Source organism: Cotesia typhae, unplaced genomic scaffold (genome assembly GCF_013202065.1).
Source record: "Cotesia typhae breed Kobodo isofemale line unplaced genomic scaffold, CoteBio_Ctyphae scaffold_121, whole genome shotgun sequence".
NCBI classification, from domain to species: domain Eukaryota; kingdom Metazoa; phylum Arthropoda; class Insecta; order Hymenoptera; family Braconidae; genus Cotesia; species Cotesia typhae.
In genome coordinates this window covers 1,617,273-1,641,861 of record NW_027423773.1, presented here as the reverse complement: position 1 = coordinate 1,641,861, position 24,589 = coordinate 1,617,273, and the positions used below count along the sequence as shown (strand labels likewise).

The following is a 24,589-nucleotide window of genomic DNA, read 5'->3' as shown; positions in this document are numbered from 1 at the left end:
TTTTTTTATTGTAAGTATTGTATATTTTTATTACATTTGAGTTAGCTGTCACTTGACAATTTTTTTATTTTTTTTAACAAGAAAAATTATTTTTAATTTATTTTCAAATTTCTACAAGTCCATTTTTTTAATAATTTTTTTTTGCTATAATTTATTTGTTAAAAAAAATTTTTTAAATTGTGAAGTGACATAATTTAATGACATTAAAATTAAATATTGTTTAACAATTTTTAATTTTTTATAATCAGTTAGAATTTTATGAAAAAAAAATTGGACTTATAGTTCAAATTTTTTTTATTTTTTTTTTTTTTAATAAAAAAACTAAAAATTTCATTTAAAAATAAGAAGAAAAAATTTCAACATTAGGATTTTTCTAAGGACTAAAAAAAAAATATAACCATAATTTAATTATATTTTTTATTTATTAATAATTATTAAATTTTGAGTTATAATTAATAATTATCATTTTAACATACAAATGCAACGTAAGTGTAAAAATTTTAAACAATCAAGCGCTTAAAAAAATCAAGGATACCCTTGCGTAATTTTTGCATAAAAATTGAGTAAATTTATTTAAAATTTAATATATTAAAAAAACTACTGTTGTTTATATGACTTTAAATGGCTGCTGGTTTACTGTGTGATTTACTATAATTAAAAGTATTGTTTGGAATTTTTTTCTTCTCACTAGTTACTGTTTACTTCAATGAAGATGATTTGTTTATTAAATTACGTACGTAGTCATAAAACATCGCGATAAACGAATATAAATATCTATGTGTATATATATATATATATATATATATATATATATTTATAAAATCCTATTTGTTGATAAATGCACAAGCCCAACAAATACCAGATACTTAACACATTATTCTTTTTTTTTTTTTAACTAGCATTCACCACACATGTAAAGCTTCCCAAGTTCATAGTCGATGAACTTCGATTACTTATTGCATATATTTGTTTTTCCTTTACCTGCAAAAAAAAATTTTATGAGTAAGTACTACTTAATATTTAATTAATTATTAATTAGCAAATTTTGCTTTATAAAATAATTTTTTTTTTTTTTAATAGCTCTGTACTTTTTTAAGAGCTTTCATTTGAGTACCCACATGCATTTTTGATATATTTTTCATATATACATATATATATATATATATATATATATATATATATATATGAAAAATTGATGTGGGTACTCAAATGAAAGGTCTCGATGAGTGTAACATCAGGATGAGCTTATATCTTTAAAAATGTCAATATTTCACAAGATACAATTATGCAATTTATTTTTTTTTTTTTTTTATTATTCTTTTTTTTTTTTTTTTTTTTTTATTAAAAAATAAATGAGGCGTGCACTTTTGATTTTTAAAAAAATTTTTTACTACAAAAATTAAAACCTACCCATTAAATTAATTTTACGCATGCGTAGTAGCCGGATAAGTCTTTCCATTATTAGTAATCTTATTTTCAGATTGACAAATGGTGCCCTCTGTATTCCTATCCTCAGGCTGTTCCAAAACGGGAACCTCCAAAGAATCAGAAGAAATCCTGCGAGAACTATTAAACTGATCTCCAGCATAAGGATCCTGAGAATCCCTAACATTATTCAAGGAATCCGAGTAACTAAGAGAAGGATAATCGACAGTAGTTTTCAATTCTAATGAATCAGAGCTTCTGCACATCAAATTGTTGTGTTTATCATCTTCAATTTCCAAGGAATCGGTGCTAGTTTCCATAACATTAACATCTTTAACATCCTCAACTTGCGCCTGAACCGGAGCGATAGCTTCAATTTTCTCGGCATCAGTAATATCAATTTGGGAGATGTCCTCAGTGGTGTCATCTTGCCTATCAAACTTCTCAACATTGGCCTGAGCAATTCTGATAATCTCATCAATTTCCATGATCCTTTTCTCGTAATCATCCGAGCCAGAAGTGCTGGGATTGAAGGATCCAGCCGCGCTGATGTCAGCTGGCTTTGGTTTGGGCAAATTTTCCAGCCTGTATCGATTCTCGGGGCTCTCATGATCAAGAAGATCCTCCTCTTCTTTGGCCTTCAGCTCAATAATGTGAGCTTCCCGACAAGCCTTCTCCAACCCTTCAAAATCCGTCAGCGAAGACACGGAAACATCATCACCGTGTCCCGAGCGACTTGCGATGTATCTTCTGGGCAGACTTCCGTTGTTAACGGAGTCCTGAGACCCGCAGTAGATCCTCTTGCCGTTTTCCCCAATGACAGTGTTCTCCAGCGACTCAAATTCCTGGAGCGAGTTCATGGAAATATTGTCATGCTCGACAGACTTGGAAAACATTCTCTTGCCCGCCAATATGTCGTACTCAGCACCCAAGCTGCCTTTCATGCTCCCGCTGCTGCCAATAGACCCTTTGTGGCTCCCCAGGCTTCCAAATCTGCTGCTGCCCGCTTCAAAGTCTGTGATCTCTTCCTCCTTGATATCCTCCAGCGGCCCGCGGTCATACTCCAGCTCATAGCCCCGCGGGTCGCCAGTAAACTGCATCTCCATCCATTTCTTCGCCTCCTGCTCGTCATCCGAAAAAGACTGCTGAGAAGATTGGTCCTCGTTCGAAGCCTGGGGCGGACTTTCTTCCGACTCAAAGTCAAACAGCTCGTTTTTCAACAAAGCCTGACTCGACGGAGCCTCTTGCTTCGTCTCAGTTATCAAATTCTCCAGATCTCTGTCGAACTTCTTGACACTTCCAGCAGGAATTGGCTTTATCAAAATGCTCTTGCCTTCAGAATCAAACTCTTCGGCCTCGCGGCCAACTTCTTCCACCACGACAAAGTCGTCGATGATATCCGGCTTGTCTACCAGCTCAAAAGAATCACTGTCTGGAGAATGACGATCACGTTCCACGACGGTTTCAATAGACACGCCAGAAGTTGAAGAAGTAGACATGCTGGCTTGCTGGAGAACTGATCTCTTGGTCAGCAGAAGATTTTCCACCTCGTCAATTGTGGTCAGCGAGCTCATTTTAAGCTCCGAGGAGTCAATGTCGTCTCCAGTAGACTGGGCTTCTATTGACTTCAACTTGACTTCTGGAGAAGAAGTGTCTTCCTCAGCCTTGCCGCTCATCTGCTCGGAAATCGCGTCAATCGTTGAAGTCTTCAGATCATCGTCTTCGCTGATCATTATCGACGACGTAACTTTTGTCGACTGGCCTTCTTCAGCAGTGGAACCTTCCCCTTCGGGAATTGAGGTGTCCGCGTCTTCAGAAATCTGCTGGAAAATCATCTCCGAAGAGCGCTTCATCTTGCTGGGAATGTCCCCCGTGATATTGTCCAAAGTATCGTCCAGAGGCATGTCGCTTTCTGAAGAACCAGAAGATTTGTCTTCATCCAAAGCGAGTTCCAGGTTCTCGTCGATTTCATCCTTGTCCATTTCAGGCTCTGAAGCCACCAAAGTCTCTGTAAGCTCGCTGGTGCTGTCAATGCTCCCCAGGTGCCCGGAACTGAGCGAGTTGAGGGACTTCATCGACTCTCTGGAGCTGAGAGTCGAAACCGCGCTTTGGTAGTCTTGAGAAGTCTGCTTGGAAGATTCAAGGGACATCATTGCGGTCTCATATTCGGACGCAGTCGCTGACAAAAATCCTGAAGCTGTGTGAAGCACTTCTATGTCAGAAGAACTCGGCCTGCTGCTTATTTCATAATCACACGACTGATAATTGCTGCTCTCTCCAGAGCTGGAGCCTCCTTCGCTTTCCGAGTGGATTTTCTTGGAGATTCGCGCTGGCTTTTGCCGCTTCCGAGGAACTGGCTGCGGAGGAACTGACAGAGAACTAGAACCGTCAAAGTACTCAGCGTCAGAGCCAGATCTGCTCGCTGCGACGGGTGCTAGCTTCTCCAAGTCGTCTTCATGAAGAATCTTCACCTCCATGGTCTTGTCACTGGGCAGTTCGCTCAGCGTGTCATTGTCGCTCAGAGGCTTCTCAGAAACACTCTCGTCGTCCAGAGTGTCCTCCGTCTGCTTTCTTGGCTTAGCGACCGGAGAGCCGCTCAGATCCTGATCAGCAGCTTGCTCAAAAGAGGGGGCTTTGTATAAAAATGGAAGATCATTGGGAATAGATTCTGGCTCGAGTTTGAACTGGAATTCCGAAGGGGATTCCTTTATTTGTACAATAGTCTCGCTGTTTTCGCTCAATTCTTCAATCAGATCCTGCTTAGCGGCTTCCAAGGACTCTTTAACCTCTTCTATTTCTCGCTTGACAACCTGGTCCAGCACAGTGATTGCATACCTTGCACTCAAGTCCACATTGGCTTCTTTCTTCAGTCTAAACGGATTGGAGTCCATAGACATCCCAGCGAACTTTTCCCTGTCCAGAGTTTTTTCCAAATGCTTCTGCGGCTCGTCCAAAGACTTTGTCTTGTTAGAAAACGACTCCTTCAAAGCTTTAACTAGACTTTCCTTTCCTTCCTTCTCAATCTCTTCTAAAGTATCGATATCTTTTTCATCTTGCTCGCTTTTTTCAACTTTTTTCTTAGCAACCTCGACTTTCCTCTCATCCTTGTCTTTAACATCATCTTCTTCAACCTTTTTCTCATCAACAACGTCCTTCTCGCTCTCAGAAACCCTTTGAGCGCCAGAAACTTCATCAGTCGGCGTCCGTTCTTCATACTGCCTGTGAAGACTGGCCACCAATTCTTGGCAACTGATGTCCAACTTATCCTCAACCAATTCTTGCTCGTCTTTCATCTCACTGACCGACTCGACAATAAACTTACTGGCTTCCTTAACAGACTCAATCGTGCTGACGTCTTCCGAAGACCTGGTGGTCGATTCCTGCTCAGCAGACACATCATTAAGCGACGTCAAGCTCTGCTGCTTCACCATACTAGACTGGTACTCCTCGAGTTCTTTGTCAAAAGCCTGCGAGGGCTCCAAAGTTTCTTGGATCTCAATCTTCTCGTCGCCAATCGACCAATTCACCGGCTTTATGTCCAGCTCCTTCAACTTAGTCCTCGGAGAAACCACAACGGGAGTTAAATCGCGGTCAATGCTCTTGGTGTCCAATCTGGAGACCTTTTCCACTTCCGTCCGTTCAGGCTCCATTGACGAGAACCCGCCGTCTTCGCTCTCAATCCCGCTTTTAGCCTTCGCAGGACTCAAGCTGCGTTCCGGAACCAACGAAGAATCCGACATAGAACTGGGACTGAACGTTAGATCCCTTTCCTGGCCAATTTTGTCCAAAGCCTCCATCCCGGGGCTCTCATGCAGCTTTGCAAACTCCAGATTCTTCATATACTTCTCATCCAGCGAGTGTTCTTCGTCATCATCATCCGGCTCGAATTTCAGCTCGTCAATCTCCAGAGAAGAAACATCCACCGAATCCTGCCTAGAACCCCGCCGAAGATCACCACCAGGCTCTATAATCTCCAAAACTCTCGCGCCAGTGCTTTCATACCCAAACTTTATCGGAGAAACATACTCATCAGGCTGCTCAAAGTACTCTTCAACAACCTTAAGCTCCTCCGGGTACTCCACCACTGGCATAGGACTCAGCTGATCATTTTGGTGCTTCCCCGAGCTGAAAGACTCCAGATCAATCTGCTCGGAAATGCTGCTGGGGCTCATCGTAATATCCCGCTCCATAATCTTCTGCGCCTGCGAAGAAGAAGACAAGAAGCTTTCCTCCCGATCGTGAGGCGTCGAGTCTTCATCCTTGGTCAAGTCTTCCTCAATACTCAAGCTTCCGCGGGTAGAATCTTTGTCCAACCGTTCGTTGTGCCCAATGAAAGTCGCCCGGATCTGATCAATGCTCTCAATCACCTGCACCTGGCTCTCCTTCCTCTTCCCCATGATACTCTCAAATTTCTTCGTCAAATCATCAGCCAGGTGTTCATCAAAGTCCTCGTCGGTCTCATTGACATTATCAAACTCATAACCCATCTGCAAACCACTAGAGCTTTCAGATCTCTTCACCAGTTCGTCTTCTATCGACTGGACCAGAGTTTCAGCGATGTCCCTGGCTTCTATTTCTTCATCACCTTCAGAACGATCATTGAACTCTTCTCCAAAAGCTTCGTCCCGGGAAATGTCTTCAGTAGTCTCTCTAGAAGGAAACACTTTCGTGTCAGAATGCCGGGAAGACTCTTCATGGCTCTGTTCACGGATTACAGCCGCTTTCAACTCATCCTCCAAGCTTCTTCCCAAACTGGACAAGTCCTCCATTTCCTGGAATCTCTCCTTCTCAATCTTAACAGCAGTATCAATTGCACGCTCCTTCAGAGTTTTGATTCCAGCCTCTTTGATCACGACACCGTCGTCATCTTCAACTTTGTGGATGTTCATCTGGTCATTCAGCGACTTCAATTCCTGCGAAGCTCTTGCATCAATAACTTGCTTCCCAGCCACAAGATTGACTTCAATATCTTGAACCATGCTCTTATCCGCAGTCTCGTGCTTCAGGATTTTGTCTTCAACAGTTTCTTCTTGCGTTTCCGTGGTAACTGTTGACTCCGAAGACTTCTCCTTCAACTCCCGCTCTTTCTCCTCGTACTTCAGCGTCTTTTCATCCCCGAAGACCAGCTCCGATGACTTCACCTCCTTCTTCTCCACTTTAACCAATTTCTCGTGGTCCACTTTTGAGGTAGTCACCAGAGTGTCCGGCTCGTGAATCGCTCCAGCGCGTTCGAACGCCCTCAGCGCTTCTTCAGGGTCCGTAAACGTCTTTGTGATGGTCTGGGAATGAACTTCCCGCTCTGAAGTGTGAGTTTCAATCCGTTGGGACACTTTCTCCGTAACTTTCGTCTCCATCACCGTCACTCCATCGTCTTTCACCGGGAATTTGCTCGTCTCGATGCGCTTCGGGATTCCCGACTTCTTCTTCTTGTCCTCACTGTCCTTGGGCTCTCCTTCTTTCGGCTTGGCTTTGTTTGCTTCCTTGGAACCAAACACAGGGATCTTAGACTCTTTCTTTCCATTGTCCTTGTCCTTATCAGCCTCGACGAAACTTTCAACCTTTATTTTAGTCGGAATTTTCGACAATTTCTCCTCGGGACTCACTTTAGATCCTTCAGAGCCTTGATGAGTTGACTTAACCTCAGAATCAATAAACTCCCGGCAAATCTGCTTAGTGTTAATGGAATCATCAGCAAAAACACGAGTTTCTTCAATCGATACTATTTTTTTCTCCACGGTCTTGACCTTATCGGGTTCAATCGATGTTGTAGTAGTTACCTCGGATTTTATTTTTCTTGGAATTAAAGACGGTTTAACGTCAGACACTTGCACGACTTCAGGCTTTACATGTTGTTCTACTACATCGTCTATCGTCACCTTGGTTTCTTTTTTGCCCTCAAAATCATCACTTTCTTTACTTTCTTCTGTTTTTAAACTTTCATCCTCTTTATTTGCTCGGGTAATCTTCTTAACCTCTTTTTCTGATAACAATGTTTTACTACTTTCTTCAGTTTTCGTTGTTTTTAACTTATCATCTTCGAGCAAGTTATCTTCACCCTTCATTTCTTCTTTATTATTATCAATTAATTTATCCACAATCTTAACCTCTTCTTCTTTTAATACTTCAGTACTTTCTACAAATTGTGACGTTTCTAGCTTCAAGTCTTTTATTTCTTCCTTTTTGCCAAAAAATTCAGTCGGTAACTTATCTTCACTCTTAATTTTTCCTTGCTCATCTTTATGAACAATCTTAACCTCCTTTTTTTCCATCAAAACTCTATCAGTAATTTCTACACCTGTCAATGTTTCTAACCTCAAATCTTGTTCCTTTATTTCTTCTTTTTTAACAATAACGTCTGTCGGTAAATTATCTTTACTCTTAAGTTGTCTTTGATTATCTTTGTGAGCAATCTTAACCTCTTTTTCTTCCATAAAAACTCTATCAGTAATTCCTACATCTTTTAATATTTCTAACCTCAAATCTTGTTCCTTTATTTCTTCTTTTTTATGAGTAAGCTCAGTCGGTAACTTACCTTCAATCTTAATTTTTTCTTGATCATCTTTATGGGCAATCTTATCTTCTTTTCCTTCTTTCAATACTTTTTCATGAATTGTTGCAGTTTTAATTGTTTCTAACCTCAAACTATCTTGTTTTATTTCTTCTTTATCAATCGGTAACTTAATTTCTTCTTTATCATGTTTACCAACCAAATTATCAGTCATTTTAACCTCTTGTTCTTTTACTAACACTTTCTCATGAATTTCTACAGTTTTAATTATTTCAAACCTCAAATTACCTTGTTTATTTATTTCTTCTTTATCAGTCGGTAACTTATCATCAATTTTAGCCCCTGTTTCTTCTTTTAAAACATTTTTATTACTTTCTACAGTTTTTAATGTGTTTAATTTTAAATCACTTTGTTCCTTTATTATTTCTTCTTTACCAGCCCCATCAGTCGGTGAGTTATCATTGCTCTTAACTTTTTCTTGATCTAACTTACCAACCAAATTTTTTCCACCATCTTGCTCAACTTTCTTAACTTCAGGACTCAAATCTTTATCTTTAAACTGTTCACAAACAGAACTATCCGTAGAAAATCTTTTATCACGCGGCAAAGATTCCTGCGACATCAGCTTCGACAGCGGCCGTGGAACAGTAGTGGCAGTAATTTCCTTCTGAATTTGTTCCTCAAAATAATGAGCTTTTTCCGCAACTGAGCACTCAGACATATCCGGAATATTTAAATCTTCCATAGTTTCCGAATGCATTGCATTGTCAAACATATTATCCATTTCTTCTTCTGAAATAGGATTCTGAAGATAATCGCTGTCGCTTTCATTAATAGTCATTTGAGAAGCTCTCGAAATCTCAGATTCAGATCGCTGATAACTGTCGCGTTTTCTCGTGATATCTTCCCAGAATTTACGCTTTTCTGAGTAAGTTTGCTTCTCTAAATTCGGGGATAGTAATTCTTCTTTATTGTTAATATTACTGTCGTTAATATTGTTAGGATAACTACCGTCTACGGATTCTAAAGGACAAGCCACTTTTTGTGCTAAGGATTCATTTTTTTCGGCATCTAGAACAACCAAGAAGTTTTTTTATTAATTTTTATTTATATATTTAATAATTAATACATTTTTAATTTTTTTATTTTTTAATCCTTTTAATTAACTACAAGAGTGAAGAAATATATTCTGCAAATAAAAAAAATGATTCAGGAAAAAATAAAATCTTTTATTTTTTTTTTTTTTTTTTTTTTTAATATAATCAATGTACTTAGTTATAATTTACATCGATTAAAAAAAATTTACATCCAAGAACATAAATAAAAAATTAATACTCTGATAGAAGAATTTTTTTTTATATTTAATAAGCTTTATTAATTGTTAATAAATAATTTTTTAACATCATACGATTTAAATTGCCTTGTACTTTCTTAACTATTGCTGTTTTTTAAGATATAAGCTCATCCTGATGCATTTTTGATATATTTTTTATATATACATATTTGTAATATATATAAATATATAAAATATATGAAAAATTGATGTGGGTACTCAAATGAAAGGTCTTGATGAGTGTAATGTCGGGATGAGCTTATATTTTTAAAAATGTCAATTTTTGACAAAATACAAGGTTATTTCTTAATTATTGATATTTTTTAAGATATAAGCTCATCTTGATGTTACATTCATTAAGAGTTTTCATTTAAGTACCCACATGCATTTTTCATATATTTTTTATATATACATATTTGTAATATATATAAATATATAAAATATATGAAAAATTGATGTGGGTACTTAAATGAAAGGTCTTGATGAGTGTAACATCGGGATGAGCTTATATCTTTAAAAATGTCAATAGTTTACAAGGTACAAGGTCATTTCTTAATCAAGATTTTTCCAACGATATCAAATTCAAGCATAAAAACCTATTTTATCATGCAAATACACTTCCCACAAAATTTTGCTTATTTTCTTAATTTACTAAATTAAATAATAAATCCTCCTATCAGTGCCTCGATTAAAAAAAAATTACATCCAACAAAATAATAAAAAAGAAAAAATGCAAAAAGAAAGCACAGGTGATATAATAAATAAAAATAAAATAGAAAAATCTATTCAAAATCTTCAACATCAGTAAGCCCATCAGAAGCGCCATCATCACCGGGATCTCTAACACTCAACAAATCCTCCATCTTGTTAACATTTTTCACAATAACTTGTGAACCAGCGAGCAAATCAAAGTCTTCAATCTCATCTTTCTGTCCACAAGCGCCATCAATTTCTTCTTCTTCATCCGACGCGTCAATGTCTTCAGAGTCAGTACCACCGTGGAGGAGAGACAAGTCATCAATTTTTCTGTACCCACCATTATCGTCTTCAAAGTATTCTTCATCGACGGACATTTGCTTTCTGACTTCAATAGAAAACGGACCGTCGCCTTCTTTAGTGGTGATTGTTCCGCCGCCGAATTCTCGCAGAATGTCCAAAGCTCTGGGCAGCAAGATCGGAGGTTCAACCGGGTCATCTTCATCATTGGAGACATCTTCAAGGTCAGTTTCTCCTTGACAAGCATTTTCCATCACCGTAAGTCCTTTTTTTTCGGCTTTTTTGCAGCTTGACTCTTGATCGCTTCCCATGTAAATTTCGTCGACGTCCGTCAGGTTCTCGGCGAAGCTATTGCGTCGGTCGACGTTAGGAAACTCTCCTAGACCGTCCCACTGCAAGTCTTGCGGCTCAGAGTCCGCGTTTTCCAGCGTCACGGATATTATCGGCGGAGCTGGAGCGTTTGGCAGCCGCCGCTGCTTTAAAGGACTCAAGCTGCGGATTTGCGAGCTCATCATCGTTAACTCACCCTCCGAGTCTGTGTCTGAGAAGTGGATCGACACGTTTGACATCAATGCGTTCAATCTACGTCTTGATTTTGGTTTCTTCTTTGGTTTTGCTCCTCTTGATGGAGAATCTGACCGAGAATCTTGCTTTTGAAATCTTTCTTCTTGACTCTTGCTGTTTAATTGCAAATTATCTAACGGCTCGATGTTTTCACACATTTTTTTTACTTTAATACACAAAGTTTGAAAGTTTTATTTTTATACAGAAAGAGAGAGAGAAAATATAAAATAAAACCTGGAAATTAAAAGAAGAAATTTAAATTATGGACAGAAAGTTTTTTTTTTTTTTTTTTTTTAAAGAAAATTTTTCTTACTCACGCAAAATTTTTTTTTTTTTTTTTTTTTTTTTTTTTGAGGTGTTGATTGTATTTCTGTTACGGCGATACTGATGTTAAAGATAATGACAGTTTACTACCAGGATTTTTTAAGGTTTATAAATTGAATTTATGAAGCCTACCCGGATCTATATTATGTAATTGGATTTAGTTGCGTAGGTTTTTTTTTTTTTGTTATTATTGTTATTATTTACTCTTAAGTTATCAATAAGATTTGTTGTATAATAAATAATAATAATAATAATAATTGTTTTTAATATAATATAATTCTGGGAGAAAATTTTATTATGAAAATTTTTTAAATTAGTATTTTGACCCAAAGAAATTTTTTTTTGGATAAAATTTCAGTTTATTTTCTATGATTTCATAAAATTAAAAAAAAATTAATTTTTTAATTTTCTAAAATTATTTTTTTACACATTAGATTTTTATAAATAAATTTTAATAAAAAAATTCGATTTCTAGACATTTAAAAAAAATTAAAAGTGCAAAATTTTTTTAAATATTTTTTCTATAATTGATTTGTAATAAAAATAAAAAAAATTTCAATTACTGCTGACTTTAATATTATTGTATAATTTGATAAAATTTATATGATTTTGTAAAATTACATAAAATACCAAGTCAAATTTTAATTAAATTATGTAAAATTTTTTTTTTAATCCAGAAGACAATTTTCATGGAATTTTGTAAAATTATATGACATCAGAATTCAAATTTTTTGAAAAAAAATTGAGAACAATTTTGTAAAATTACGTGAATTACCAGAACACAAATTTCATAAATTGTTATAAAATTTTATCAGACTATTTTTCGCATAAAATCAAATAAAATTTTTAAAATTTCATAAAAATTTCATTTAATTTTACTTAATTATATTAAATTTCATAAAAATTTGTAAAATTTAGAAAACTAAATAAAATTTTACAAATTTTTATGAAATTTAATAAAAAATTTTTTTCCCAGAATATATTATCATAAAATATTTATTAAAAATAAAGCAACTTTCTTTTACAAAAAAAAAAAAAAAAAAAAAAAAAACAAACAAACTAAAGGAAAATAAAAATGTCTGGATATTTACATACCTGATTGTTTTTTATCTAAAATGTCACTAATAAATTTTTGTTGTGTGGGTGATGTTGGCTTTGGTAAATCACGTTTTTCTCCATAGTCTCTCATGTATGTTGTTTTATAAATATCCATTTTACTAATGAAATCGTATTCTAACTCTACAAAGAACCACCACAACGTAACAAAATAATACAAATAAATTATAAATAAAATTAAAAAACATTTGAAATAAATTAGAAAAATACAATACAATAAAATATAACAATCATACCTTTTAATTTTGAATTCGATGGCGTTTTTGGTACTGTTGGTTCAGGTAAAACAATATTTAAAATGCAAATAGGTTGTTGTGCGATTTCACCCTTGGCGACTTTTGGCTCTCGCATAAACATCATGCGCGCAACAGGATCCAAAAGTTGATCCTTAACTTTAACGTGAAATGACAGCCTGTTTTGACGGAATGCTTTGAATGTAAATTTGAGCTGTTGGCCGGATTTTGTTACAGGTACAAGATTACCGCTAAATTCTAAGTACAAATCTTTACCATCCAAGGCCTGAAAAAAAATTTTTTTTCAAATAATATTTATAAATAGTAATTAAAAATTTTTTTGAATAATTATTAGTTTATAAAATTAATACAAACTTCAACATCACGACTTTTAACTATTTCCAAAAATTCTTCTTGCTTTTCCAGAGTGTGTAAACCATCTTTGCCGTCAGTCATGCATAATATACGCAGTGTAGCTTCTACGATATCAAATCGTTTTGAATAAATAACGAAACTGTAAAAATAAAAAAAATTTATTTATTTTATTTTATAAAAAATTTTTTTAGCAGAAAAAATTTTTTTTTAATTTTTCCTTAATAGCAAAAAATTGAATTTTTCATTAAAATTTTTTTTTCTACTATTAAAAAAATTACTTCAATAAAAAAGAAGAAATATGATAATATTGTAACGTACTTGGTAATAAATGGTACAAAAAGTGACTCTTTATAAAGATCCGTGGCCATTTTAGGAACTTCACTGATGTTCCTACAATCCATGAGCCAGAATCTTGCAGAAACAGTTGTGGTAAAAGACACACGATTGTTTAAAAATGTCAGAGGAGTTGATCCCGTTACATCTTCCCATTGAGCTTCGCTAGTTCCACCTTTAAGTAAAATAAATTATTTTTATAACTTATAAGTAATAAAAGTAGTTTTTTTAAAAAACAAATTTATTTAAAAGAATTATTTTCTAAAAATTGCATACATTAATTTTGGTATTTTTGTTAATTTGTTTAAAATAATTACTATAATAATAATTTTAATGAGTGAATAATTAAATTACCAGCAATACTACAAAGTAAACGTAAAGTCGGAGTTTCACCCCCGTATTCATTAATCATCCCTTTATTAGCGGCTTGAGGCACTGGTATTGTCAGTGTTATCGGTTTATGGAATTTTCGTCTTCTTGGCTCGATAGTAATTACTGGTGATACTGCTACACAATTTCCAAGTAACTTGGCAGTCAATTCAGCTGGTATCACGTGAGACTGATACATAAAAATTAATTATTAATAAATTTTTAATAAATAAATTTAATAAAAATAATTATTAATAAATTTTTTTTAATTACACTGAAAAAAAAAAAAAAAAAATTTCTATTGACTTAAAAATAGGCATTGTAATAAAAAAAAAAAATTTTTTTTTAAATTAATTTTTTACCAAAAAATTTTTTAAAAAATTAATTTTTTTTTCTCTGTAATAAATAAACCACTTGTTGAAAATATTATCTTAATTTACCTGTAATCCGACTTTGATTTTTTTAGTGAGAGCACCAGGTGGAAAAACGGCTTGAACATGATTAGCGACACTTGAAATTAATATACCACCGTCAGCACCAATTACATGTACTTCTTGTTTTATTCTGGTTATAATTGCAAAATATTGAGGAAACTCGGTTGTTATTATTCGAGTTATTCTTCCAGGGTGCGAACTGCTCATTTGCGTGTCGTGAGCTGTGTTAAAAAGTGTATCGTCATTATCCCGTGAATTATCATGTTCCTTCCATGTTTCGCCGTTTTCACTTCGCATTATTATTATTTCACGTTCTTTGCCTTCTATTGATGCAAAATGCGGAACGTCTATCAAAACTGGCCTGGAAATTAAATTAAAAATAACAATTATAATTTGTAAAAAAAAAAAAAATAACAATTTAATAATAAACAATAATAAACAATAGAATACTATTATTTCTAAACGAAATTTTAATGGATTGATAAAATTCTCTATTAATAATGGATTTTAATAGATTAATAAAATTTTTTTATTAATAATAAAATTTTAATAAATTAATAGAATTTTTTTACTGATAAAATTTTCTATTAAAAATAAAATTCTCCAATAATAATAGAATTTTTTGTCTAATAATTACCCTAAAAATGTAGCACCAACAGGACCCATTTCAACGATACGCGTCGCCAGAGCTTCGCCTTCCATCAACGCCGGAGGATTCGCAACTTTACTAGGTTTTAAAAGCCTGCAAGTTACGCGAATTGGCATAGTCGCTCTTCCTGGAGGTACTATAATTCGTATCCCACTGTGACGACAACCTTTCATAGTTCCTCCACGCGCGTCTACCAAAAAACTAACTAAAAATCTAAAAAATAAAAATCAACAACAATTAATCATAAATTTTAATTTTTAAATTTATTAAAAGTAAAATAATTTAAACTTACGATCTAAAATGCAGTCTTCTGAAATAATTTATTGTAATTAGTAATTAATTTTCTCAAAAAAATATTTATTAGATTAATATTTTATAAATTAACATACCCAACATTAATTGCATCAGTCGAGTCGAAATTTTCCGGCGGGCAATAATTACTGCTCTGAGTAAATTCTTGTTTTTCTTCATGAGATAATTGCCGATGAATCGGGTCATCACGCGTTACGTCAATAGGCAACGAATCGTCGCGTAAACTCTTCATTATGTCTGCTGTTAAATATCTGTACGGCTGCTCGTTAGTTAAACCATCTGAAACTAATTATTAATAATTAATTAATTAATAATGTAATATTGGTGGAATTTTAATTTTTTATTAATTACCTCCTTCGTCATCGGAGTCTGACATAAAACAAGTTTCTTGCAGACTTTCTGGAGCGATAACTTTATACTTTTCTTCCCAAGTTTTGTTATCAGGAGTCTGCGTGTCGTAATCTAAGCCTTTGAGAACTTCCATCACTGAAATGTATCCCAATTTTTGTGCAATGTTCAATGCAGTTAATCCATCCTGATAATTAAATAAATAAAAAAAATTATTAATGCCATAATTTTTTATAATTGAAATACACTAGTCACAAAAATTAAGGGATAAAAAAAAATTCAAAATTTTCTTAAATTCTTAAAAATTTGAAGTTACTTCTTAAGTATTTAAATTTTTGAAGAAATAAGTTCATTTTGATGATATACTCATCGAGTCCTTTCATTTGAGTACCCACACGACTTTTTCATATATTTTATATATTTATATATATTATATATGAAAAATATATCAAAAATGCATGTGGGTATTCAAATGAAAGGTCTCGATGAGTGTAACATCGGGATAAGCTTATCTCTTTAAAAATGTCAATATTTTACAAGATACAAGGTAATTTCTTAATTAAGGACATTTTTTAAGAAATGAGTTTCTCCTGATCAAAACAAAAGAAAAAAAGAAAAACTTACAGTTGTTTTAGCATTGTGAGACGCATTTCCTTCTAAGAGCGCAGTGACAATGTGTGCATGTCCTTGCTGAGCGGCTTGATGCAACGGAGTATAATTATGACTAGTCCGTACATCAATTTGTGCATTGTGCTTAAGAAGAAATCTAATCATCGACAAGTTTCCAAAGTGTGAGGCGACGTGAATCGGCCGGTAACCAGACTCCGTTTGGCTCTCGACGTTAGCACCATTTTTCACTAAAATAGATGCGACGCGAATGGAATCTTCTTGAGCGCAGAGGTGTAATGCGGTCAGACCATTCTTAGACTTGTGGTTCGGGTCAGCACCATGTTCAATCAACAAATTGGTCATGTCATAGTGCCCTTTTTGGGCGCTCAGTTGAAGTGGTGTGAATCCCGCTTTGGATTGGGCATTCGGGTCTGCTCCTTGCTCCAGTAATGTTGATGCAATGTCCATTTGGTTCTTTCGAGCTGCGATATGCAACGGCGTATGTCCGTTTTGAGACGCTAAGTTTGGTGATGCTCCTTTTTCTAGGATCATGTTTGCTACGTTGGAATGATCGTAGTGACAAGCGAGGTGCAGTGGTGTTATGTCATTCTGAAAATTTATTTTTTTTTTTAATGTTTTTTATTAATTAATTTGATATTGAATTTTAATATCGCATTACTTATGACGAAAGAGTGTATAAAAAAGTAAAAATAAAAAAAAAAGTATTTTAAAATAAATTTAAAATTTTTGTTTTATTTTACAATTTTTTTTGAAAACTTAACTTCTCAAACAAAAAATTGAAAATTAAAAAAAAAAATGTTAATTTAACATAATAAATTTTAATTTTCAATTTTTTAAACAAAAAGTCATTAATTAACTTGAAAATTAGTAAAAAAAAAGTTAAAAATTGAAAAAAATTTTTATTTTATTTTCTAATTTTTTATTGTGAAAATTTAACTTTTTAAATTTCTGGCATTAAAAATTGAAAATTAAAAAAAAATAAATGTGGATTTAAAAAAATTTAACTAAATTCAATAATTTTTTAGTTTTTTTTAATTTTCAATTTTTTGAGCCGTCACAAAGATAAAAAAAAAATTTTTTTTTGACACCTTTGACTGAAAAAAAATTATTAGATCCAAAAAAAAATTTTATATTTATATTTTATGATTTTTAGCTTCAAAAATTGAAAATTAAAAAAAAATTAAATTTTTACATGTCAACTTTTTTTTTTAATATTCAATTTTTAGTCAGAAATTTAAAAAGTTCAATTATAAAGTAAAATATTTTTTTTATTTCATACATCTATATACTGCCTTGGTATTATCAAATGAATAAGTAAATAAATAAATAAATAAATATAGATACACCCTCTTAGCATTAATAATACAATATAATTAAATAAATAATAAAATTATTAATTATTACCTTGCCTTGTGAGTCAAGTTTACTGTCTTTTTGTAATAAAATTTTAGCTACATTCACATTACCATATTTAGCAGCAATATGTAATGGTGTAAATCCATTTTTGGTCAATGCTTTTACTGACGCATGATTTTCAACAAGAATTGCTGCGACCTATATTAAATAAAAAAAAAAATAATGTAATTAATTAAAATCCTTAATCCTTAATTAAGTTAAAAAAAAAAAAAAATTCCAAAAATATTATAAATTACAATTGTATAAAAAAAATAATAAACATGCACTTACCTGAAAAAAAAAATAAAAAAAGTTACATCTACTTTTAAAATCTAAAACAAAAATTTACTTAATCGTGCTTAAAACTAAATGTAACAATTATTTACATAAAAATATTTTTAAAAATTATTTATTAACTAGTGAAAATAAAAATCGGTACATAAATATAAATAAAATACAGTAAACAAATGAATGTGCAAAAATAATAATTAATAATAACTAAAATAATATTAATAATAATAATAATAATAATAATAATAATAATAATAATATGTAACAAAATAAAATTATATCATATATTCTTTGTGACGAGTCCAAAACAAATATAAATTATTCTGTGTATTAATATAATCAGCAATACGAGCTATTTCTTTATTATTTACCTCTTCTTGACCTTCCTTAGCCGCGATATGAAGAGCAGTATACATGTCTTTTGTCGTAGTATCGACCGAAGCACCATGTTGAAGAAGAAGCATCACGATATCAACATTGCCTAATCTTGAAGCTATATGCAAAGGAGTTTGCTCCTCCTTTAAAAAAATAATTTCAATTAAAAATGTTTTATTTTTTCTTTTCGACTTTTAAGAGATCATTTTGGTTTGTAAATTAAAAAAAAAAAAAAAAAAAAAGAACATCATATATCGCCAAATGCCAAAAGGGCGTATTACAGCAACTAGATAAGGTTTTATGCCAAAAGGGCGTAAAAAAAATTTTTTTTCGCCATTCAACTTAGAACTTAGCAGCGCCAAAAGGGCGTATAAATTTATATGCGCCCTTTTGGCATTTGTTTCTTTTTTTTTCAACTTTTTATTTGTTTTTAAGGGCTGGGGCGGCTCGTTTTGCTTATGCGTTCAATTTCGCTTTCTTGGGCAATCGACAACTTGTCGCACTTGTCGCACTTGTTGCATAATATACTATTTTGGCTCTGCAGAGCCAAAAAGGCGTAAATATTGAGATTAGCCCTTTTGGCATTAGTACCTTGAATAGTTTCTATGTAAAAAAATATATTTTATAATAAATATCGACTTACCCTTGCGCGAGCATCAACTTTAGCCCCATTCCGAAGTAAAATCCGTATAATATCAGTTTGATTAGCTCGAGCAGCTAAATGAAGCGGTGTCTCTCCTCTGACAGTTGGCATGTCAGGATTAGCTTCGTGTTGAAGAAGAAATATAACTATGTTCATGCATCCCATGAAACTGGCCACATGCAGAGGTGTTAATCCGGACTGTTGAATAATTTAAAAAATTATTAATTAGTATTCATTATTTATTAATCGCATGAATAATCAATAACTTAATTATCCAGAGAATAATTACTTCTGTAGTTGATTCAATAGACGCGCCGTGTTTCAATAAAAGTTCCACGACCTTGATACGATTTTTCTTACACGCAATGTGTAATGGAGTGAAGCCATTCAGCGCTCGTGCATTCGGATCAGCTTTTCTGTCAAGAAGTAATTTAGCGACTCGTACATGACCGCAGTGTGCTGCTACATGAAGTGAAGTTAAGTAGTCAATGGTAACTTCATCAACTGGAGCGCGGTGATAAAGCAATACACGTGCTGCGTCAACATGGTCGCCTTGCGATGCCATATGAAGTGGTGCCAGTCCATTCTAATTTTTTTTTTTTTTTTATTTTTTTAATTGAATAAGGTCAATTATTTTAATTAATTTCTTTAATTTTTAACCTTTGATATTTTATTATTTTTATTTACCTTGGTACGCGCACTAATCGGCGCAGAGTGTTCAAGAAGCGTTGAAACAACTTCTTCATGACCAGATCTAGCAGCACAGTGAAGTGGAGTCAATCCGTCCCGTGTTTTTGCTTCGATCATCGCTGAGTTTTCTAATAATAACTTTACCATATTGTTTTTTCCCCATTTTGCTGCTACGTGCAACGGGCTTATGTTGTGCTGTAATTTTATTATTAAAGTATTTAAGTATTTATGTTTAATTTTTTATTTACTGCTAATTACATGCTATAAAAATGAAAAAATTATAATAATATTATAATTAAATATTTAAATTATTATTATTGTGATTTATTTTAACTAGCAACCTTGCAGAGACTTGTAAACTATAAATAAATAAATTTTGGTTTATTAAATAATGACTTTTGTTAAATTGCACTGTACTTTCTTAACAATTGACGTTTTTAAAGATATAAGCTCATCCCGATGTTACACTCGTCAAGAGCTTTCATTTGAGTACCCACATGCATTTTGATATATTTTTCATTTATACATATATATAATATATATAAATATATAAAATATATGAAAAATTGATGTTGGTACTCAAATGAAAGGTCTCGATGAGTGTAATATCGAGATGAGCTTGTATCTTTAAAAATGTCAATTTTTGACAAAATACAAGGTCATTTCTTAATTATTGATATTTTTAAAGATTTAAGCTCATTCTGATGTTACACTCGTCAAGAGCTTTCATTTGAGTACCCGCATCCATTTTTTATATATTTTTCATATATACATATATATAATATATATAAATATATAAAATATATCAAAAATTGATGTGGGTACTCAAATGAAAGCTCTTGATGAGTGCAATCTCAGAATGAGCTTGTATCTTAAAAAATCTCAATATTTCACAAGATAAAAAGTCATTTCTTCATCATGTATCTAGAGATAAAGCATTTTCGATAACAGCCTAAATACATATCATCATAAATTGACTATTGGTGAAAATAATATGAAACCATGAAAATAATTTTTCCGAACAAGTTTGTTTATTAAAAAAAATTTATTATTATTTTTATTATTGTTATTATTATTTATTCTAACCTTGGCTAAATAATTGACATCAGCTCCTCGTTTTATTAATAAACGTCCTATTTCTTCGTTACCATAGTGAGCTGCAATGTGAAGCGGTGTGAAGCCACTCTTAGATGTCACATCAGGTTTATGATCATTCTAAAAATTATTTTATTATCACTTATTAATTGATAAATTGACTAATAAATAAATTAATAAGTAAATAAAATTAATTGTACCTGAAGAAGTAAATCGGCAGCTTTACAATCGTCTTTTTTAGCGGCAATATGCAACGCCGGTAATCTAACTTTACCTTTCGAATCGTTTTCTAGTAAAACACTTACTACTTTGTCGTGGCCCTGCTGCATTGCGACAGCGAGTGGTGTAAATCCATCCTAAATTAATTATTTAAAATTTGTAATAAAAATTTTAAATTTAAGAAAAAATCATAAAGAAAATTTGGGTTTAATTTTTATAAATTATTATTATTAATTTATTTTTCAAATAAAATAAACAAATATAAATTTTAAATAATTACTTCAGTTGCTAAGCTTTGATTTGCACCATTCGTAAGTAGTAATTTAACAACTTGGTCGTGATTTTCTTGAGCTGCCATGTACAGAGGAGTAAATCCATTTTGAGATTGTGTATTAACCGCCGCTCCAAATTGTAATAAAATATTTACAACCTCAACTTGTCCAGCTAAATTTGACAAATTATAATTATAATCAATGATCATTATTAATTATATTTTTCATAAATGGGTGATTCTCTGTAAGGAAGTCTCAAATCTGTACAAAATTGTCCGACTAAATTATTTTAGATTTTATTATAAAAAAAATTAACAAGGGCTACAAAACTATCAACTTAATGATTCAATAATTAATATAAACATAAACAGTACCTAATGAAGCAATGTGTAAAGCAGTGTTGCCTTTTTTTGTTGCTGAATCAACTTTAGCTCCTCTTTTTAATAATTCTGTCACTATTTCAACGTGTCCATCCTTCGACGCTAAATGTAACGCATTCAACCCATTCTAAAAAAATAATAAATTAATTTATATTATTAATAACCCGTGTAAAAAAAAAAATTGTCCTAAAATTTTAATAAAAGTATTTTAAAATTGTCATAAAAGTGTCCTAAAATTGTCATACTCACCGAGTTTGATGTATTGATATCGAGGTTCAAATCGAGATACTCAATAACTTTTTCCAAATTTCCCGACCTCGCAGCTCGAAGAAATGCTGTCGTATCGTCCGTCTACAAAATAAAAATAAATATTACGAACGTTGAAATTTAAATTGATTCAAGTTGCTTGGACGATTTTTTTAGCTGGTACTGCATTTATCATTGTAATAATCAATACTATGCTAATTACTTCAATTAAAGTGCAAATATTTTTATAATTTTATAGAAAATAAATTATTAAAAAAATTATTAGTGCAAATTTTTTAAAGAATTTTTTAGCAAATAAATTATTAAAAATAATTTTAATAAAAAAAATTTTTAATGGAAATTTTTTGATGATTTTACAGCAATGAACTTATTAAAAAAAAAATTGCATAAATAATTTTAAATAATTTCTGAGAAATTAAAAGAATTTTTTTTCTGTAATAATTTATTTATAAAAATTATAAAATGCATAAAAAAATAAAAAAATGAAAAAATTTTAACAAAATTCGACAGATTTTTTTTTACATCATCATGGTGGAATGAAAAATAGCTACCGCCCGAGGCAACTACACTCGACTTCATTAAATCTGTATGTTCTTTGAATAATTTCTATTCTTTTAAGCCTACAAAAGTATCCGCCCTTTCTACCCTTCAAATTCATTGTCCAAAATGAAAGAAGTACATTGAAATAAAAATCACGCCCTTGTACTTGTAAAATTTAAAAATTTTTTTAAATTACTCTCGAATAAATTTTATTAAAATTTTATTAAAATTGCAAAGAAGACTGAAGAAAAAATGAATGAAATTTTATTACTAAAAAAAATTTTTATTTAATCAATTTATAAATACCTGGTTAGTATTATCTGTCACCATTGTGACAAGATTTAATATTTAATTAAATCCAGTGTTATCACTCACTTGGCAATTGTTAACTTTTAATAGCAAATAATTAAATAATAGTATTAAAAAAAAATAATTGAGTTATTTGTAAAATTTATGTACCGGCATAGCAAGGAGCCGCCCCGTGCTCGGCTTTTGCCCGACTTTTTATTATAAATTATGATGACAGGGATAAAGTTTAATCCTGCGTGTTTGCGTTGGATACCAAGTGCGCAAGCTTAGGGAATTTAATTTATTTTTTTTTTTATAAGCTTAAAATCAACATAATAAAAATTATTTAAAATTTAAATAATTAACTACAATAATAACAACAATAAAATTAATTAAAGAAATGTTATTAATTATAAAAAAGAAATTAATCTTGCGGTTTATTATCGGGACGTGGATTGAAGCGAAGGGCGACGCGACCACCGACTTTTCAACACTGTACTCAGCGATCAATAAAACAGCCTGTCTATTAAAGCTACCGCGACGGCGACGACGTCCTCGTCGTCGTCACGACGTCTAAGATTCTCAATGTATTTTAATGAATTTTTTTTTTTTTTTTTTTTTTTTTTCCATACAAATTTCAAGATTGAAAAATTTTTTTTTCAATTGAAAGAATTGACATTATTGAAGATTAATTATTTATAAGGGGCTATTTAATTATTACAGTAGAAACCTTGAAGAAAATTTTATACTAAAGTTAACTGATATTTAAAATTTTTTTAATTATTTTCCAGCAATTGAATTATGGAGGAAAAATTTAAAAACGAAAATTCCACGTCTACAAATTGTAAAAAAATGATTAAAAGATATTTTTTTTAAAATAATTATTGAGCTATTAAATTATTAAGAAAAAAATTAAATTTTGCTTTTATTATTTATTAAATAATGACTCGTGTTAAATTGCACTGGACATTTGTAAATATTGACCTTTTTAAAGATATAACCTCATCCTGGTGTTATGCTCATTAAGAGCTTTCATTTGAGTACCCACATGTATTTTTGATATATTTTTCATATATATAAATATATAAAATATATAAATATATAAAATATATGAAAATTTGATGTGGGTACTCAAATAAAAGGTCTCGATGAGTCTAACATCAGGGTGAGCTTATATTTTGAAAAATGTTAATATTTCTCAAGATACAAGATAATTTCTTAATTATATATCTAGAGATACAGAATTTATGAATGCAAATTTTTCTTAATCTCTTAATAAAAATGGTTACTATTTTCTGGAAATTTCTTAGCAATTATAATAATCAAGAAAAAACTTTAATAAAAAAATGTTAAAATTAAATAAAAATAATTAGTGAAAATTTTTTATTGTTCAAGAATTTTTGTCATTAAAAATAAAAAAAATTAATAAAAAAAAAAAAAATTGCCAGCAGTCAGTTAACTTCAGTCTTTCATAAAAATTTATTATATAATTAGTAAATATGACAATAAATAGATTATTTGAAAGTAAGATTATCAATAGAGTGTAACAAATTAGCGAGCTTAAAATAGCACTGAGGGAAAAATGCCAATAATAATAAAAAGTTGGACCTTTACTTTCAATAATCGTTCATATATGCATCGCTATTACTTTAAACAATTGATTATTTTATTAATACCTCTATAAAAGCTCATGTAAATAAAAAATAACTCTTACGGGCTTGTGGTTAAAAAATTAAACTTGCCAAATCGATTGATGATTCAGGCATTTCAAACAAGTGACTCATTTATTTTTTTACCTCGAGCGTTATTATCGGTGGGTACTCCGTTGTCATTATCATTATTTTTATTATTTTTTTCAACTACAATTTTATATAAAAAAACAAAAATTACTTAATTTTATGGACGGTTAAATACAGATCAGACGTATGCTCTAGACTAAAGACGTAAGTTATATTTATTTATAGACTGAGATTTATTCTATAGAATACTGTTTGTTATTATTATAATTAAATCATTTAAATTAAAACATTATCTTGAAAAATTATTTTATATTAAAATTCTCTTTATTTTTATTTCTTCTTTTTTTATTTTTTTTTTTTTTTAATAATCAATTTTTTATTATTTTTTAATTTTATTTTAAATTTTTAAATTCAAATTTCCCGGCAAAAGTTCCCGGCTGATAATT

At 31.5% G+C, this 24,589-nt stretch overlaps 2 protein-coding genes across 4 annotated transcripts; both read right to left on the bottom strand.

The window, feature by feature from the left end:
• Positions 1-785: 785 nt before the first annotated feature.
• Positions 786-24,335, bottom strand: LOC141533552 (uncharacterized). Of its 3 annotated transcripts, XM_074252486.1 has the most exons (24): positions 24,201-24,335; positions 21,559-21,660; positions 21,304-21,436; positions 20,938-21,101; positions 20,639-20,794; positions 20,430-20,558; positions 19,341-19,538; positions 18,943-19,239; positions 18,654-18,851; positions 18,007-18,153; positions 17,354-17,503; positions 15,944-16,537; positions 15,323-15,506; positions 15,049-15,256; positions 14,952-14,969; positions 14,648-14,872; positions 14,017-14,371; positions 13,562-13,766; positions 13,193-13,382; positions 12,875-13,013; positions 12,503-12,785; positions 12,246-12,389; positions 1,411-9,004; positions 786-981 (listed from the first exon to the last, which is right to left on the bottom strand). In XM_074252486.1, exons 1-23 carry the CDS (start codon positions 24,240-24,242, stop codon positions 1,425-1,427), a joined length of 11,841 nt encoding a protein of 3,946 aa, XP_074108587.1. In that variant the 5' UTR covers positions 24,243-24,335; the 3' UTR covers positions 786-981; positions 1,411-1,424. The 3 variants fall into 3 exon arrangements, with proteins under 3 accessions (XP_074108587.1, XP_074108585.1, XP_074108586.1); XM_074252484.1 differs by lacking the exons at positions 786-981; positions 1,411-9,004; positions 12,246-12,389; ... (10 more) ...; positions 17,354-17,503; positions 24,201-24,335 and adding an exon at positions 24,147-24,185 and having other exon boundaries at positions 17,746-18,153; XM_074252485.1 differs by lacking the exons at positions 786-981; positions 1,411-9,004; positions 12,246-12,389; ... (10 more) ...; positions 17,354-17,503; positions 24,201-24,335 and adding an exon at positions 22,423-22,461 and having other exon boundaries at positions 17,746-18,153.
• LOC141533554 (uncharacterized) lies at positions 9,763-11,286 on the bottom strand. Its single transcript, XM_074252487.1, has 2 exons — positions 11,144-11,286; positions 9,763-11,060 (listed from the first exon to the last, which is right to left on the bottom strand). Exon 2 carries the CDS (start codon positions 10,982-10,984, stop codon positions 10,049-10,051), a length of 936 nt encoding a protein of 311 aa, XP_074108588.1. The 5' UTR covers positions 10,985-11,060; positions 11,144-11,286; the 3' UTR covers positions 9,763-10,048.
• Positions 24,336-24,589: the final 254 nt, after the last annotated feature.